Source organism: Magallana gigas, chromosome 2 (genome assembly GCF_963853765.1).
Source record: "Magallana gigas chromosome 2, xbMagGiga1.1, whole genome shotgun sequence".
Lineage (NCBI taxonomy): Eukaryota > Metazoa > Mollusca > Bivalvia > Ostreida > Ostreidae > Magallana > Magallana gigas.
In genome coordinates, this window is record NC_088854.1 from 17,091,685 (window position 1) to 17,110,179 (window position 18,495).

The 18,495-nt window shown below is 33.2% G+C and overlaps 1 protein-coding gene across 2 annotated transcripts; it reads left to right on the forward strand.

Annotated features, from left to right (window-relative positions):
* Window positions 1–787: 787 nt before the first annotated feature.
* LOC105347814 (valine--tRNA ligase) lies at window positions 788–16,423 on the forward strand. 2 transcript variants are annotated; one of them, XM_011457048.3, is made up of 27 exons: window positions 788–1,095; window positions 3,150–3,225; window positions 3,558–3,658; window positions 3,797–3,924; window positions 4,408–4,572; window positions 4,759–4,840; window positions 4,931–5,050; window positions 5,229–5,337; window positions 5,552–5,731; window positions 5,910–6,034; window positions 6,277–6,380; window positions 6,528–6,609; window positions 7,350–7,426; window positions 7,572–7,662; window positions 7,899–8,004; window positions 8,132–8,202; window positions 8,314–8,439; window positions 8,541–8,645; window positions 8,839–8,907; window positions 9,411–9,489; window positions 9,590–9,717; window positions 9,897–10,052; window positions 10,364–10,570; window positions 10,867–10,981; window positions 15,292–15,464; window positions 15,876–16,025; window positions 16,139–16,423. In XM_011457048.3, the coding sequence occupies exons 1-27, from the start codon at window positions 910–912 to the stop codon at window positions 16,205–16,207; spliced, it is 3,180 nt and encodes a 1,059-aa protein (XP_011455350.3). In that variant the 5' UTR covers window positions 788–909; the 3' UTR covers window positions 16,208–16,423. The 2 variants fall into 2 exon arrangements, with proteins under 2 accessions (XP_011455350.3, XP_034302447.2); XM_034446556.2 differs by having other exon boundaries at window positions 3,153–3,225.
* Window positions 16,424–18,495: the final 2,072 nt, after the last annotated feature.

Consider the following 18,495-nt stretch of genomic DNA (forward strand, 5'->3'; position numbering starts at 1 on the left):
TTTATGTGGCCCTATTCGTCTTTCGTAGGCAAGTTCGTCCGCATGTAGAATGATTAGCACTGCTTTCTCTGCAATTCGCTGTGAATTGAGATGATCGTAAGGAAAATGATGGCATTAAACAGGGGAACAGTTAATGCTTTCAATGAATAACACCAGAATTATAAAGAACACTTATAACTTTCTTACATTAGATAAATCACAAAGTTCAAATAAAAAATTCTACCTTTAGACCTCAAATCGGGCTCTGTTGTTCAGCGTTTCTATTTTGGATCAAGAGAGTATTCATTAGTTATGTGACATTCATTTGCCATATTTTATTTGAATTCCTGTTTTCATAAAAATATATTTTGAGATCACAAAAAATCGGTTTGAATTACTTATATCTAAAAATTATTTTTTTAATTTCAGAAAATGCCTCAAATGCCCTTTAAGAAAAAATTCTTGGGGTTAATTAAGGAGTATCAATTAATAATGAGAAGATTCTTCGCCATTTTAAGATTTTTTTTGTAGAAAATATATCTTATGATATGAAAAATCAGTTTGAATTTCTAATATAAAAAATTATTGTATCAGAAAATCGAATTTTTGATATAAGAAAATGATTTTCTCGGTATCAAATCTATTTTTGATATTAGCTTGGAAAATGCCTCTTTTTAAAATCAGAATTGGAATTTCTGATATCGAAAATATATTATTTTGTCCCAGAGGAAAGGGGGGGGGGGGGTCCTTTCAAGGTGATCCTGGCGAGCCAAAAAAAAAATTATATTTTTGATCGGGCTCTACATTCCAAAAATACTTTCGGGCATCTGGGAAAGCCGGGGTGGTTGATGCAATCATATGTAATGATATTTGATTCCTCATAATTATATGTGAATTTTTCTGTCATATCTAGAGTTTGATTACAACCCAATGGCTGACAGTGACAAGACCGGGGATAGCAGCTCACCCCAGGAGGCGGGTGGTGACTCGCTACCACGTGTCAAGAGTGAGAAGGAACTGAAGAAAGAGAAAGCAAAGCAAGAAAAGCTGGCAAAGTTTCAAGCCAAGCAAGAGAAACTAGCAGCTCAGAAACAACAGACGAAAAAGGAGGGAGAGGTATACTTAGTACGATAATCAAATTGTTTAATTTCATTTAATCCAGTAAGAAAAATTGACAGCTGTCAAGTTGTTTAAAAGACAGTAAAATGGTCAACAGATGAGTGTTCAATTGATTGTGCTATTTATCGTCTGTTCCAAGTTATTGCTTCCATCACTTTTAGTTGATTTTTAATTGAAATAAACACAACTGTTAATGAGGTAGAATCCAAATCGTTAATATAAGGAAAAAAATTCAACATTTCTTAATTGAAACATGATTTGTTTAACCAGAACAAAAACAAACACCGTAAAGAGATTCAAAATGGGAAATGTTTACATCTTTTCTGCATTCAGAAGTTCTAAGAATAATTTTTTAATGTATTTCATATTGTTTGAAATGCAAAATCCCCGTAGACTTTCTATTTTTGGTTCTGTATTGAAACCTGAAGCGGTATGGGAGGGGGCATTTCAGAACAGATAATCTGGATTTTTTCCTACTAGTGAATAGATGTAGTTTAGGCAAATGGTATTTATGATTATTGATGACCTCTCATGCATTAATTACTATTAACATGTAGAATTTCATAACCTGGAAGATACGTATGCTTGATATGTTCAATAGAATAGAATCAATAAAAATTGTGATTTTTATGGTTTTCGTGGGTGTTTCTTACTAAAGAATTTACATTATATATGTATTATAAAATGTTATCTTAATGCAATCATTATTTATAATATCAAATCAATCAGTTACATCCCCAGCCTGTGAAAAATTATTAATCAATGCAAATCACAGGAGAGTTCTGATGGCTTAAATATCGTAGGTGCACATGGAGGATTTTAAACATGACATAAGTTTGCTATAAATTAATATCAATCCAGTTGGTAAGACTTTAAAAATCTAATGTCGAATTTAATTCATATCAGATTATTCAAATTTCATGATAGATATTGGATTATTAATAATAAAAATGTTTTTCATATACGTAATTATATATATAGGATCTCACAGGATTGATGTGATTTATTTCCAATGTGTTAAATTGTTTGTTCTCTATCCTTTTGATTCTGTGTAAGGTATACATTGTAGTTAGATAATAATGCCAACATAATCACCAAAGAATTATAATTATGGCTACTTTCATTTTGTACATGGGTATATACAGTGGCATATAGGCCCGGCGGGTTGGTGTTAAATTAAATAATAAGCTGTTTGCAGACAGTATACATTTGCATGGTTATGTCACATGATTTGCTATTACATAATCAATGTCTTTTTATGATTGGATTTATTGATTTCTCAGTCCAAACCATGCAGGAATTCCTGTATAGCTAAACACCATCGCAAGATTTTAAAAGGAAGACAAAAATATATTGTGTATCGGTGGGATTTAAAGAAAAAATTGGTTGATTTTTTTCTGTCACTGATAACGAGAATATATTAAAGACAGCTAGCCTGGCATCATTATTTGACTAAGGTATCTCCATGATGAATTAGAAGAGATGAATATCAAGCAAACTAAATAAACTATTAAATAAATGTGACATGCCTGTGTTTAAAAAGTCTTCAAGTTGCGATTAGCTCACCTCAAAGATAAAAATTCGGGACAGTAAGGTTCTAATGAACCACAATAAATGTCCTTGCATGCTATTTACATATAATTAAAGCATTTTTGATAAGGGGTAATTTCTCTCTAATGAGTAAGTTCAATTTTATTTTTTTAATTCATAGTTTCTTTTTATAGCTCTTCATATCAAAGTCAATCAGGGCTTGGACTTTAAATATAAATTACCTACAAGTAATTTGTTTTATTATTATAGTTATCAATGCAGTACGTTATATATACTTTTAGTTGTAAGAAATATCTTATTTTATTTTTTGAATGAAATTACTTGTAGTTTTATAGGTGAGTTTTGTAACCATATATGCCATATACATGATGAATATTGTATATGATATTGTACATTTATAAAATAACATTTAATCAATTTACCGGTACTGATTAATTTTTTACAAATTTGATTTTAAAAAAAACTGTCTTTTTAAATTCATTGTATTTTTTTTAATCAAGCAGAAAAAGAAAGACACAGGAAAAGAAAAAGTAAAAGTGACTTATGATATTCCTACAAAGCCTGGAGAAAAGAAGGGTATGTTTTAATTAAGGACATCACTGTAAATTTGTACATGAAAAAGGCAAATGTGATGTTACTTAAGGGCTAAAATAAATAAATCATAAAGCTTTCAAGCTAAAAAATACATGAATAATGTGGTGTGCAGGTATTTTATTATAGAGAATCTAAATATTACATGTAGATCTATTTTTGCCTTAAGTCTATGTTACAATAATTATCACTCAGAAAAGCAGTTACATGTAACAGGAAATTTAATCTTGGTTTGAAGGATTTTATTACCGATAAGACAAATCATAATTTCATATTTATTCTTTCCTAAAATAGCAATTTTCTGATTTATGTTTCAGATGTCAAAGCTTCCATGCCAGACGCCTACAGTCCCCAGTATGTGGAGGCAGCTTGGTATGACTGGTGGGTCCAGTCTGGGTTCTTCAAACCAGAGTATGGGGTAAGGTACCAGCCAGAAATAGGAACCAGTCAATCTTTAGCCTTGAAATTATATTAAGGATTTCTATAGTGTACACATGTAAATATGGCCACAGTTTTGGTACATGTATGATTATGGTATTTTGTTGTTTATATTCAGGGCAGAGACCTGACAAAGTTGAAGCCTGAAGAGAAGTTTATGATGGTTATTCCACCTCCTAATGTGACTGGGTCCCTGCATTTAGGTCATGCCCTTACTAATGCTGTGGAGGATTGTATTGCTCGATGGTAAAAAAAAAAAAAAAACCCAAACAAACCAAAAAACCACCAAATAGTAACTTGTTACAATCTGGGCTGCGTTTTACAAAAGATCTTGCGACAAAGTCGGAAATATTTTAAGTCTCATGGAATAATCTTTAATGAATAAAACTTAAACAAAACCAATTATAAACAACCATTCCAATATCCATAATCATACTTTACAGCCATGAGAATAAAACATTGATTAGTTTGTGATTAATTAACATTCATTAATTTGGTCGTAAGTCGTGAGTTCTTTTGTAAAACGCAGCCCAGGAGTCTAGCTATGACTGAAAGTTTACATTTTCTGTCTAATATAATCTCAATCTCAATCATATGAAAACTTAATCAATGATTCAGAGTTGTAACACTGTCATACAGTAATAATTCAAGATATTTTTTCCATCTATGAAGTTCAAAATTTAATTTTAAGATCTAAAATAACTCCTGATAATATGTATAACCTTGCAGGCAGAGAATGAAAGGAAAGGTTGTTTTGTGGAACCCAGGTTGTGACCACGCTGGTATTGCCACACAAGTCGTGGTGGAGAAAAAGCTGAAGCGAGAGATGGGAAAGTCTAGACATGACCTCGGGAGGGAGGCATTTGTGGAGCATGTGTGGAAGTGGAAAAATGAGTAGGTCCATGCTGGGTGATAACAAAATCGTACCCAGGGATTATGTCTCTAATTAGATTTACCCAAGACTCAAATTAGATTTTTGTTTCACAATCAAAGAAATAGGTTTAAAAACAATTTTTGTCAATAATTACAAGTTATAAATTTGACAATGCATTTTCTGAATGTGTGTTTTCAATGTTTCAGAAAAGGAGATAGAATTTATCATCAGCTTAAAAAGTTGGGAGGATCTTATGACTGGGATAGAGCTTGCTTTACAATGGACCCAGTAAGTGTTGAATTTATCAAGTATATTTTTCAAAATTTACCTATTATTAATGGTGAATAACTTTAAATTTTGACTTATATCACATTGTAGAAATTGTATCGTGCTGTAACTGAATCATTTGTCCGATTACACGATGATGAATTCATCTACAGAAGTGTACGACTCGTCAACTGGTCGTGTGCTCTGAATTCTGCCATATCTGATATTGAGGTAAATATGCATAATAATCATTTTAAAGAAAATCTCAAACTGTATTCAAAATTATCATAAACATAATCATTATTCTTGTAACTTGATGTTTTCTTGGAATTGCAAAATAGGTGGATGTAATATTGAAGAAATGTTTATTTTGTTACTGATGAAAACCAATTGATATCTGTACGTGTAGGTGGAGAAGAAAGAATTAAATGGCAAAACCATGCTTGCTGTACCCGGCTACAAAGAGAAAGTAGAGTTTGGAGTGCTGGTGTCCTTCGCTTATCCTGTGGAAGGATTAGGTAATGCAGTAAAATGTAGGATACAACATAATGATATACATACATGTCATACAGAATATCCATTGTTTTGAAAATAAGCAGAAATTTTACAGTTAAATTGACTTTAAACCTTATATTATGAATGCTGTCATGATGTCATGGTTTTGCTTATAGATACATGTAGTTTTATACCAGTAACAGCAGTGGATTATTGGTGTTATTATTTCATTGGCAGATGAGAAGATCATTGTAGCCACCACTCGTATTGAGACCATGTTGGGAGACACAGCTGTGGCGGTACATCCAGACGATGATCGTTATAAACATCTACACGGAAAGACAGTGCGACACCCACTGGTGGACAGAGTTCTCCCGATTGTGGCGGATAGCTTTGTGGACATGGCGTTCGGAACAGGTAAAGAAAGTCATCATTTCAGACAGTTGAAGTGATTATTTATGATTCTTTCATCTGAAGAAGTTTGAAGTTTGATAATGAACATTGTATTCTTCATTAATACATAACCTTGTAATTTGAAATACAGATCGCTGTGACTTAGGGTTTGTAAATTAACAAATAAATGTTTCATTTTAAGGTGCTGTAAAAATCACACCCGCCCATGATGTGAATGATTATGAAGTCGGTGTGAGACATAACTTGCCATTTATTACCATTATTGATGACAATGGAAACATTACAAATGACTGTGGAGAATTTTCTGTAAGCTTAAGTCATAAAAATACACATTATACGAACAACAAATTCTTCCATTATGAATTAAGAAGCAATCTTTAGTTGTTTTATTAAGAAACAAATTTGAATGAATACTAATTTCTTGTAACTGATCATTAAACAACAGTGAAAATTTATTATTTAATAAGTAGGATAGTGGTTTAATAACTTTGGAAGAAAATAAATGAACTTGATGTCATTAAGATTCAATATTGTTGTTTTATCTACAGGGAATGAAGAGGTTCCAGGCCAGAAAGGCTGTCCTACAGGCTCTGAAACAGAAGGGTCTCTACATAGAAACAAAGGACAATCCTATGGTGGTACCAACCTGCAGGTCAGAATCCTCATAGGCTTTATAAAAAAGTTATATTTATCATAACACTCTATAAGAAGGATTAGTTTTTTGGTTTTTTTCTTAAAGATTATTGCATATACAGGAGAAAAAAACTAAATGATATGATTTGGTCCCTTTTTATTTCAGTCGATCTAAAGACATCATTGAGCCCTTATTGAAGCCCCAGTGGTATGTGAAGATGGAGAAGATGTCTGAAGATGCAGTAAAGGTGAAAGACACAATCTTTTTCTGGGGATAGGGAGTTAAAAACATGCGACGAAAGTCTGAATGATAAACATAAGGAAAGAACTATATATGATAAGAGTTAAATTTGGCCCCCATAATTCACCATTTTTTAAGTGTTTCGGGTACAATAAAATGTTAACTAATTTTTTAGAAGAGTTGATATAAAATATATTTTTCATCTATTTATATTGATTTATTTGCACTCACTGGCAGTATATGACATCAGAAGTGACGCCATTTCTATAATTCAATCAAAATCAGCCAAAAATTGACATTTTTCTTATCTATTTACGAATGGAAAATATAGAGCGCATGCTTGAACAAGGAAAAAGTTTTTGTCACTTATTAGTCTTGGCTAGATATATCTCTGATTAAAATATTTTATTTGTTCAAGAATGCGCTCTATGTTTTCGGAAGGAAAAACTGCTTGAAAACAAGCTGTTTTACGCTGAAAATGCAAAAATGGCGGGAAAAGGTTGTTTTTACAATGTCATATTTCTAAATTGTGGGCACTTGAATCAAAATGAATATTATGTAAACACATCACATACATATCTGTACTAAGAAAACAAAGAATAATAGTAAAATGATGATGTTCATTTTAGGGGGCCATTTTAGGCCCTTATCATATATAGTCCTTTAAAGCATTCTAAATAAAAGCAAATAAAGGGATTATATATTTTTATATTTGACAAATTTTAAGTACCCTTATATTTCTTGTAGGTTGTGAGAAATGGAGAACTCAAAATTATACCAGAGATGCACAAGAAAACATGGTACAACTGGTTGGAAAACAATAGGTAAGATAAGATTAGAGATGCTGCATGAAAATGAAAATCATAAATTTGAAAGAGGAAAAAAAACCTTGGTAAGCTGTTTTGTTTTACCTCTTCTTGTATCTTATTTACCGTAACACATTTTGATATAATATTTGTTACCTTATAGAGATTGGTGTATATCTCGACAGCTGTGGTGGGGACACAGAATTCCGGCCTATTTTGTGAAAGTGGAGGATCCCTCTGTACCATCAGGAGAGGTACGTACAATCACCATGTACAGGTATTAAGGAATAAAAAGCATCCTAGAATATTTCAATATTTTGTATATACTGTGTTGTAGCCGAAAGATCTAGGAGATGGATTGCAGTATTTTTCATTTTAAATGTTAAAGTGATCTCCCTTACTAATAGATTTCACTATGTCAAGCATGTATAATCAACAATTGTTGACAGTGTTTGGCTGCAATATTGTGTGTTTTTACCTTATTTGCTAGGATACAGATGACAAGTATTGGGTGTCAGGGAGAGATGAAGAGGAAGCAAGGGAAAAAGCTGCAGCCAGATTCAACGTCCCCAAGGACAAAATATCTCTAAAACAAGGTCAGTAGAAAACCTTTGGAAGAAGATCTGTATTATTCATTGCTTTACATGCATATTAAGATGTAAAGTTGATTTAAAAAAAAAACCCACAAAAAAACCCCTATGAATATTTCTCTTTTTGTTGCAGACGAGGATGTACTGGACACATGGTTTTCCTCTGGCATATTTCCTTTCTCCATATTTGGATGGCCTGACAATGTACAAGTTCTTGAAATTCTCCTATTTAAAAAAACTATCTCCTGGTTAATAAATGTTTTTTCTAGGGTACTCTCCCATAATTCTCACACTTGTTATTCCTACACTCTTTAGACAGTAGAGTTGGAAGCCTTCTACCCTGGAACTCTGTTGGAGACGGGGCATGATATTCTCTTCTTCTGGGTGGCCAGGATGGTGATGATGGGACAGCAGCTGATGGGAAAACTCCCATTCCAAGAGGTGAGTCTCATTTCACATAGCATACAACCCTGGTTTCAAATAAGAAAACTGCAATCATCAAAGTTTGGAGTGAAATAAGAGAAATTGGTAATGTGTTGTAGGTGTACTTACATGCCATGGTCAGAGATGCTCATGGAAGGAAGATGTCAAAGTCCCTTGGTAATGTTATAGACCCCCTGGATGTCATCTATGGCATAACACTGGAGGTATGAGATTGGTGGACATTTATGAATACTTAATTACATTTGCTAAAGAATACCAGTGGAAATTATTTTTGGATGTAATTGTCAAAATATTTGTACAAATTTATAATTGCAATAATCTTATTGTAAAAAATTAATTTTATTTTTAGGTTTAAAAATATGTTTTTATAAATGCAAGAAAAAATTTTGATTGAAGGAATTGCATGAGCGTTTACTGGATGGGAATTTGGAAGGAAAGGAGGTTGAAAAAGCCAAGGCAGGACAGGTAAAATTTATAGATTAAAATAGAGAGATAAATTGGATAATTCAGTTGTAGATAGGACTAAACAAATAGTTAAAGTTGAGAGGAATTAGTTGTGGATATAGGACTAAACAAATAGAGTTGTGGATAGGACTAAACAGATAGAGTTGTAGATGAGAAATTGAGGAATGAAATCACCTATAGAAAAAGGAACTTGAGATGTAAGACAAGGAGTATAAGAGACTCAGTTTTTGAGAGATGGGAGAAATCAATTAAAGAATAGAATTAATTTGGAGAAAAGGTGTGGATTTGAGGAAATCAACTGTAGATTAGAAATCAGTTTTAGATAAGGATTTTAGGAATTATTTTTAATCTTTCGGTTCAATAATACAAATGTAGTATGTAAGGCAGATTGATTGAAATTCTAATTTTCTTATTTATGATAAAATTTACATGTTACAATTGATATAAGTTTGATTCAATGTTACATTTATTATCAAATAACGAAGAAACTGTATATTTCCCAGAAAGCAGATTATCCACAAGGAATACCAGAATGTGGAACAGATGCCCTCCGCTTTGCCTTGGTGGCTTATACTTCACAAGGTATAAACTTACAAACTACTTATAATTTGGAAAGCATGATGAGTTTATTTCAAAGTGTTAAATCTACTGAAGTACATTGTATATTTTTTGTTTGGTTTAGGTCGGGATATAAATCTGGATGTGCTTCGAGTACAGGGTTACAGATTTTTTTGCAATAAACTTTGGAATGCAACAAAGTTTGCATTGACAGCATTAGGTCAGGATTTCAAACCTGACAGCTCTTTTCAGGTGAGGACTTACATTAACATTGTTTTTTATCAGTTTTTTCTCAATCTCAATTTTTGTGGGAAACCATAATGGGGAAATGTATGAAGTTGTTCATACAGTTATAGATTATTTAGTACATACAGGTGCTAATGCACTAAAATTTAAAGAACAATATCAGATGTAGTTATATTCTGTTACAGTTTAGTGGCAAAGAGAAGGAAATGGATGTTTGGATCGTGAGCCGTCTCAGCCTTGCTGTAGAATTATCAAACACAGGATTTGAGAATTATGACTTCCAATCAGCCACTACAGCATGCTATAACTTCTGGTTGTATGAACTCTGTGACTGGTATCTGGTGAGTACTCACTGGGAATAATTTCTTAATTAAAAACACATTTTATATATTTTCTTTGAATAACTGGTACATGTATTACATTTAGAATTTATACAATATATGCATCATCAATATAAATAATATATAAACATACTTAAAAAATCATATAAAAAAACACTACATTTATATGAGCAAAATATCTCATAATAATGGTTTATATTTGGGACACGAGTAATGATGGTGATACACAATAAGGATGCAAAGAATTTTTTTAGGAAGATTTGAATATTGCTGAGAGTACATGATAACAGTCTAATATATTTATTTTACAGGAGTACATGAAGCCTGTGATCTATGGATCAGATGAAGAAGCCAAGAAAGTCACCAGAAATATTTTGTACACATGTCTTGATGGAGGCTTAAGACTGCTGCATCCTTTCATGCCCTTCATTACAGAAGAGCTCTACCAGCGGTTACCACGGAAAACAGAGGGCTGCCCACCCAGCCTGTGTGTAACCTCCTACCCTGAGGCGAAGAATGTGAGTACATTTAATAGGCAACAATGCTTGCATGTGCAAATCCAGAAATTTTTTCAAGGGGGTGGTGGTGGTGTGTGTGTGGGGGGGGGGGGGGGGGGGGGGGGGGGGGGCAGGGGGGACGGGTGTTCCAAGGCCTATTTTCAGTAATGTTAATAATTTGATAAGGGAATTCACTAAGTTCAAATTTTCTGGGGACCCTCTCTAGATCCACACATGGCTTGTCTATATGTTCTCCAAATATAAAATTATTCATTTTAATGTGCATTTGATTTAGATTCATGAACATTTTGTTACAGTACTCCTTCAGAAATACAAAAGTTGAAGGGGAGGTGGAGTTTGTACAAAACATTGTGAAGTCTCTACGTTCTACTAGATCTGACTATTTACTTACTGGAAAAGACAAAGCAGAGGGTAAGATAATGCTTTTTTATGCACATATGTGTAACATATTGTACATTTTCAATCACTTATAACCTTAAAAATATATAGATTGTAAGTCTGACAAAGGTCAAGGTCACCTCATTATCATGAAGATATTGTTTTGTCCAATTTTTAACTAAGATATAGCATCTCTGTATCAAAGGCGGCTCACAACTTGTATGTGTATCCATATCCTAACAAAAAGTTGCTTGACCTAGGTCCACATCATATCATTATGGAAATGGAACTATCAATTCATAACTAAACTAAAGAATTTTCATGCACTCATTCCAGGCACATATGATGCTCATGAGCCTTATCCTTTGACTTAGGTGAAGCAAAATGGCATTTATTAGAAAAAAGGTCCTGCAGGGGGTAAAAGTCTTTCTAAAAACCTTTGGAAATGCAATATGTGGTTTGTTCAAATAATTTGTCAATATCATTTATGTTCTTAACCATTTCTCCAAACAAACATAAAAAAATTATGAAATACAGATAAAACTTATGAAATAGGATGTGAAGCACTAAAAGTACAGTTTAATTATGCACCATGCAATGAAGTTGCCTAGGGTATAATGTTTTTGACTGGTTCATCAGTCAGTCAGTCCTGTTTTTCATTAGCTCAATTCCTCTTAAACTGCTGCAAGGAATTTTGAGAAATTTTGAAGGCACATAGAACACACTGTGCAGATGTACATTTTTCAGGTATTTACAATTCCTTTTTACAGCCCTTTTAAACTTAGAATTTGGCCCTGTGAAATATAGTAATGAACATGTTATGCTATTATCAAATTATTTTATGTATTTAATGCATACCCTGCCATTCATTATGTGTATCATTGTCAAGTGACAGGGAAGGGTGGGGTATGTGAGCTTGCTCACTCTTTCTTTCATTATTTAACATTTATGAATGATCTATTTCTCTCCAACTACATGCTCCAGGTCTGCAAATAAAAACTATGAATTTTAGACAGTTGATTTATCTACAATACACAATACAAAGCAATTGTTGGATGGGTGGAACGTGTAAGACTACATGAAACAGAGCCTTTGAATTACGTTACTTGTATACAGTATCTTTCATGATCACTAAAAGCCTGTGCTGTTAATATTGATGTCAACTGACTAGACAAAAATCCTGACAGCCAGGGGATGACACTAATGAACAAACACTAACACATGTTTGAGTAGCATTGATAAATAACATAAATTATATACAACCTGCCTTATAGTCCCATTGTGTCTTGTCTTAAAAATTCATCAAACAATGCTGCACAATTTTCACAGGTTTAGAAGATAAATAAATGAGAAGAATTTACTGCAGCTATTATCATTATGGAATTATAGAGCTAGTTAAATCCCAGTTAAAAATGTTTTTGAAAAATGTTAAGTTGCATTACAAATTCATGTTTGCACAGTTGAGGATGATATAATGTGTTTGTAATATTTGTTGGTTGATGTACATGTTTAATGACTTACAGAAGTACTGTAAGGTTTTTATGTCTTTGTATAGTTCGTGTTTACAGTACATGTTTAATAATAAATGCTGTTGGGGAGAATAATGGGATTGTAATGTTTACACACAATTGTAGAGTACATGTTCAATGACTTGTGGCAAAGTAAAACTTTTTCAGCGTGAACACAGTTTTAACTTTTTATTGATAAAATTTTAATATCTTGCATTTCAATTTTTTTTTTATTGAAAATGATAATTGCAAATGACAACTTGGCATCTAGACAGAAAATTTTAAATTATGATGGTTATCTGAACAAAGCATTTATGTAGATGTATGATAAGCTCATACTTCAAAAATTTAAAAGAAGTTTTCAAGTTTGTTTAAAATGTTTCTTGCAAAATGATGTGAAAATTGGTTTCAATATTCACAAATTATTAATAATCTATTATTTACCATATTTTGCAATATTATTTGTAAATTTCTGATGGTCAATTAAACTCATGAAACTAATTCAAATAATGCTGACCAAATATAACCATGTAAACAGAATTGTAAATAAGGTGTATCACTGAACTGATTAATATACATGTATATGTGATTTATTACAGTGGTGTTGTACTACTAGTATTGAATTGTTTGTAATGTATAACAATGATGCTTTACTCATTGATTGGTACATGTATGTGGTGTATAACAGTGGTCCTCTACTCATTGATTGGTACATGTATGTGGTGTATAATAGTGGTGCTCTACTCATTGATTGGTACATGTATGTGGTGTATAACAGTGGTGCTCTACTCATTGATTGGTACATGTATGTGGTGTAAAACAGTGGTGCTCTACTCATTGATTGGTACATGTATGTACAGTGTACTGTAAAACAGTGGTGCTCTACTCATTGATTGGTACATGTATGTGGTGTATAACAGTGGTCCTCTACTCATTGATTGGTACATGTATGTGGTGTATAACAGTGGTCCTCTACTCATTGATTGGTACATGTATGTGGTGTATAACAGTGGTGCTCTACTCATTGATTGGTACATGTATGTGGTGTATAACAGTGGTTCTCTACTCATTGATTGGTACATGTATGTACAGTGTACTGTAAAACAGTGGTGCTCTACTCATTGATTGGTACATGTATGTGGTGTATAACAGTGGTCCTCTACTCATTGATTGGTACATGTATGTGGTGTATAACAGTGGTCCTCTACTCATTGATTGGTACATGTATGTGGTGTATAACAGTGGTGCTCTACTCATTGATTGGTACATGTATGTGGTGTATAATAGTAGTGCTCTACTCATTGATTGGTACATGTCTGTGGTGTATAATAGTGGTGCTCTACTCATTGATTGGTACATGTATGTGGTTTATAACAGTGGTGCTCTACTCATTGATTGGTACATGTATGTGATTTATAACAGTTGTGCTTTACTCATTGATTGGTATATGTATGTGGTGTATAACAGTGGTGCTCTACTCATTGATTGGTACATGTATGTGGTGTAAAACAGTGGTGCTCTACTCATTGATTGGTACATGTATGTGGTGTAAAACAGTGGTGCTCTACTCTTTGATTGGTTCATGTATTTGGTGTTTAACAGTGGGGCCCTACTCATTGATTGGTACATGTATGCAGTGTATCACCATAGTGTAAAATAGTGGTGCTCTACTCATTGATTGGTACATGTATGTGGTTTATAACAGTGGTCCTCTACTTCTTGATTGGTACATGTATGTGGTTTATAACAGTTGTGCTTTACTTATTAATTGTCTCATGTATGTGGTGTAAAACAGTGGTGCTCTACTCGTTGATTGGTACATGTATGTGGTGTAAAACAGTGGTGCTCTAGTCCTTGATTGGTACATGTATTTGATGTATAACAGTGGTGCTCTACTCTTTGATTGGTTCATGTATTTGGTGTTTAACAGTGGGGCCCTAATCATTGATTGGTACATGTATGCAGTGTATCACCATAGTGTAAAAAAGTGGTGCTCTATTCTTTGATTGGTACATGTATGTGGTGTATTACAGTAGTGTTTACCATATTTTGGGCTCCAAAGCGATAGTATTTGTAAATGTGGTGTGGTGTAGTGTATAACAGTGGTGATCTACTTTTTGATTGGTACATGTATGTGGTGTATAACAGTTGTGCTTTACTCATTGATTGGTACATGTATGTGGTGTATAACACTGGTCCTCTACTCATTGATTGGTACATGTATGTGGTGTATAACAGTGGTTCTCTACTCATTGATTGGTACATGTATGTGGTTTATAACAGTGGTACTCAACTCTTTGATTGGTACATGTATGTGGTGTATAACAGTGGTACTCTACTCTTTGATTGTTCCATGTATGTGGTTATTTACATTAGTGCACTACTCATTGATTGGTACATTTATGCGGTGTATTGTTGTGGTACTGGACTGATTTTTTGTTTGTGGTGTATTGCTGTGGTATGGGACTTTCTTATTTGTTTGTGGTGTATTGCTGTGGTATGGGACTTTCTTATTTGTTTGTGGTGTATTGCTGTGGTATGGGACTTTCTTATTTGTTTGTGGTGTATTGCTGTGGAACTGGACTGATTTAATTTTTTGAAGTGTATTGCATTGGTACATGTACTGTGTGATTTTTTTGTTTGTCGTCTATCACAGTCTCATTGTATAGACCGATTTGTTTGTGGTCAATAATATAGTAATTTGTACAGGCTTCAAATATGTGTTTTAAAGATTGATTTGTTTTTGGTTTATCACAGTGGTGCAGTATTGACTAATTTGTTTGCAGATAATATGGTATAAACTATATTGTATAGTAATGATAAATCTTTTTACAGTGTACATCAAGTGTGCAGATGACCAGACAGCAGATATAGTACGGCCCCACGAGACTCTGATACAGGCCACCACCAGTTCCAGTGCTGTCCATGTAGTCACCACCCAGGAACCACCAGAGGGCTGTGCCATTCAGAGTGTGTCCATCAACTGTCAAACCTATCTCATGCTGAAGGTAGGAGACCATTCTCCATTTCTGCCGATTCATGCAGCCATGACACAGCAAAATGCCTCATCAGCTGCAGAGTATTAGATATCAGGTTTAATTTCCCTATTACTGGTAAACAATGCATAGTTCTTTCAGTTTGACTTGGGTTTTACCAGTGCAACATTGATATTCAATAAAGTGCACTACCATTTGAAGATATATTAGAAGGTTCTTGTTAAATGAGGTTGTAACAATAGTTGTTTTACAACTTGGATATTGGGAAATGCAATTACCTGATATGGAATTGTTATGTATATGCAGAGACTGAATGAATTTTATTAAAAAAAATTAAATCATACTATGCACAAAGGATGCAGATAAACAATAGGTAATCAAATCCTGCTTTTTATTTTATGAACTCTGATTTTTTTTTATTAGGGATTGATTGATTTTGAAAAAGAGAAGGTGAAGTTGGAGGGTAAAAAAGAAAAGTTAGTGGCACAGTTGACCAAACTTCAAGATTCCACTGCTGTTCCAGGGTATGAGGAAAAAGTGCCAGAAAAAGTCCGCACACAAAACACAGAGAAGGTATTAAAGAATGACATGTCAGAAATAGATATAAAAGAAATCTGTGGTCATTCAGTTTATGAATCAATTTACATGTATATAACAGATTTTATATTAAGAGTTTTTGATTGCAGATGAATGAAATCAATATTGAAGTGGAGAAAATCACTGAAGCTATTGCAACCATCTCTAAGCTACAATGAGAGAACATGTAAAAACTTGGTCAATTATTTGACATTTTTATTTGTGATCACCCTGTTACCTTTTCCATTATTTATTGTACAATGACTGAAAGACAAGGACACGGTCCAAACACTGAGTGAAAACATTGAATTTGGAGAGGGAGATTGATTGGACAAGTTATAATGTAACAGAAACCATAAATGTAGAGCTTGTGATAATAAATGTCTGGATTTATATTTGTTTTGCCAGTAATTTGCAATTATTTCACCTGTATGGCTGCCAGATAGGTGATGATGGATAGGGCTCATCCAGATTGCCGGGCTCTGAATCATAGACACTGTTGCAGAATTAACAAACACTGAAACCTTGGAGTGGGGATGACAGAAGACCCTGAAATGACATCTGTCTTAATACCACTGGTAGCAGATGCTCCATACCTGCCAAGATTAATCAGTGCATCTAGTTGATTTTGGCTTTACAATACGCAGGCTTAAGTGAATTTAAAAGTTCAAGTTCCCAAAATTTCTGATTACATTAAAATTTGTTAGGGGGAAGTGAAAAGTAGTTTGAAAATATATACCAGGTTGGTATTGGTATCATGGTTTAAAGCATTACAAAGAGAAACAAAAGGAGGGACAGACAAAATTTCATCAAAAATAGTCCACAAGATACATGTATGGTGAATCAATGGGGATGGGGATGGAGGGCCTATTTACATAGAAGTACAGTAAAACTCGTTTAGAGCGAACATAGATATAGTGAAATCTTGGATAAAGTGAAGTTTTGTAGAGTTCCAGGCAAAATTCCCAACAAATCTTTGTAAAATTTTATGTTTACATGTATATCAAACTCGATTAGAACAATTTTACAGATATAGCAAATTGATTATGAGAGACGATGGAGTTGAAATATAACGAAATTTACATCTTTTTCTACAAATTACGTATACATGATTACTTAATTTGTAATAAGTTATATTTACATTTTCCAACGTCTTTGTCTGTGTTAACACTATGAATTGGTTTTGTAACGTATAGTCCAATAAAGTTCATCAATGACTATTTAATCGTGCAGTTGCTGAAAATTATATAAATGAAGTCATTCCTTGAATATTATAAAATGATCAAATACAGTGGGGCGTGATAAAATACATTATAAAGCCCTTCGGCTGCAACACTATAAAAGACATATTTGAATCAATTTATTTCCCCATAAATCCTTCAATTTACAATACGATTATTTTGCGTTTCCAAAGACGTCATTGCTAAATATTGCCTCAATAAGCACAAATGATAGAACTGTGGAAGAAGACTTGTATATGGCATTTGACATACGTAATATTACTTAATCGTTATACAGATATAACAAATTACGAAAACAGAGAGTAAATCTACTGGTCCCTACGACTTCGCTATAACCGAGTTTTATTGTTATGTTGAAAAATTATTCTTAAGAAATGAAGCTTTTTTATTTGTCAAGTTAATATGGAAGCAAACTAGTACATATGTATACGGAATTTTCATGTCCATCCACATCATGCCACTCGGGAACGTTATGAAAACAAAATGGAGATGGAGGTAGGTTTAGGTCTAGTTTATTTCTAATTAATTGCATGCCGTTGCTTAGGATTTTAAAAAAAAGTAAGAATTTTGAATTTTGCCACGATTTAATAAAATAACTATGGTAGAAAAGAATTGCTTTTAATGTTCCATTTTTTCTATTTCTTGGCTTTGTTACCATGGCAACGGGTGTCGATTTCCATATTCTATGTATGTCGTGTGGACGTTGACAGTGATGTGAAATTTTTATAGTAACCCTAGTTTACATCTTTTACAGCTTATATTATTGGTCAAAACCTTATTACATGTACATGTATATGGCTCCACAGTAGACAATTTTTCCATCATTAGCCACGGTTATCATTATACCCCTGCAAACGAAGTTTAGGGGGGTATATTGGTTTCACCCTGTCCGTCTGTCTGTCTGTCCGCCTGTCTGTAGACGCAACTTTGTCCTCCCTAGAGAATTTTTTAATACTGCATGGAACAGTTTGAAAATTTGTACATATGTTGAACACCATCTGAAGATGTGCACATGCAATTTTTTTTAAGATCAGACAAGATATAATGATTTTATGACAGTTTTCATTTTCCTTATTCTATATATTGTACACTAATGTTGAAAAGTTAAGGAGGTAATCCTTACAGATTTTATTAATTAATTAATAGTATTAAAACACTCTAAAATATATTTATATGAATACATCCAGATGGAGGTTTTTTGTCTTTATGTCTTAATTAATAATTTT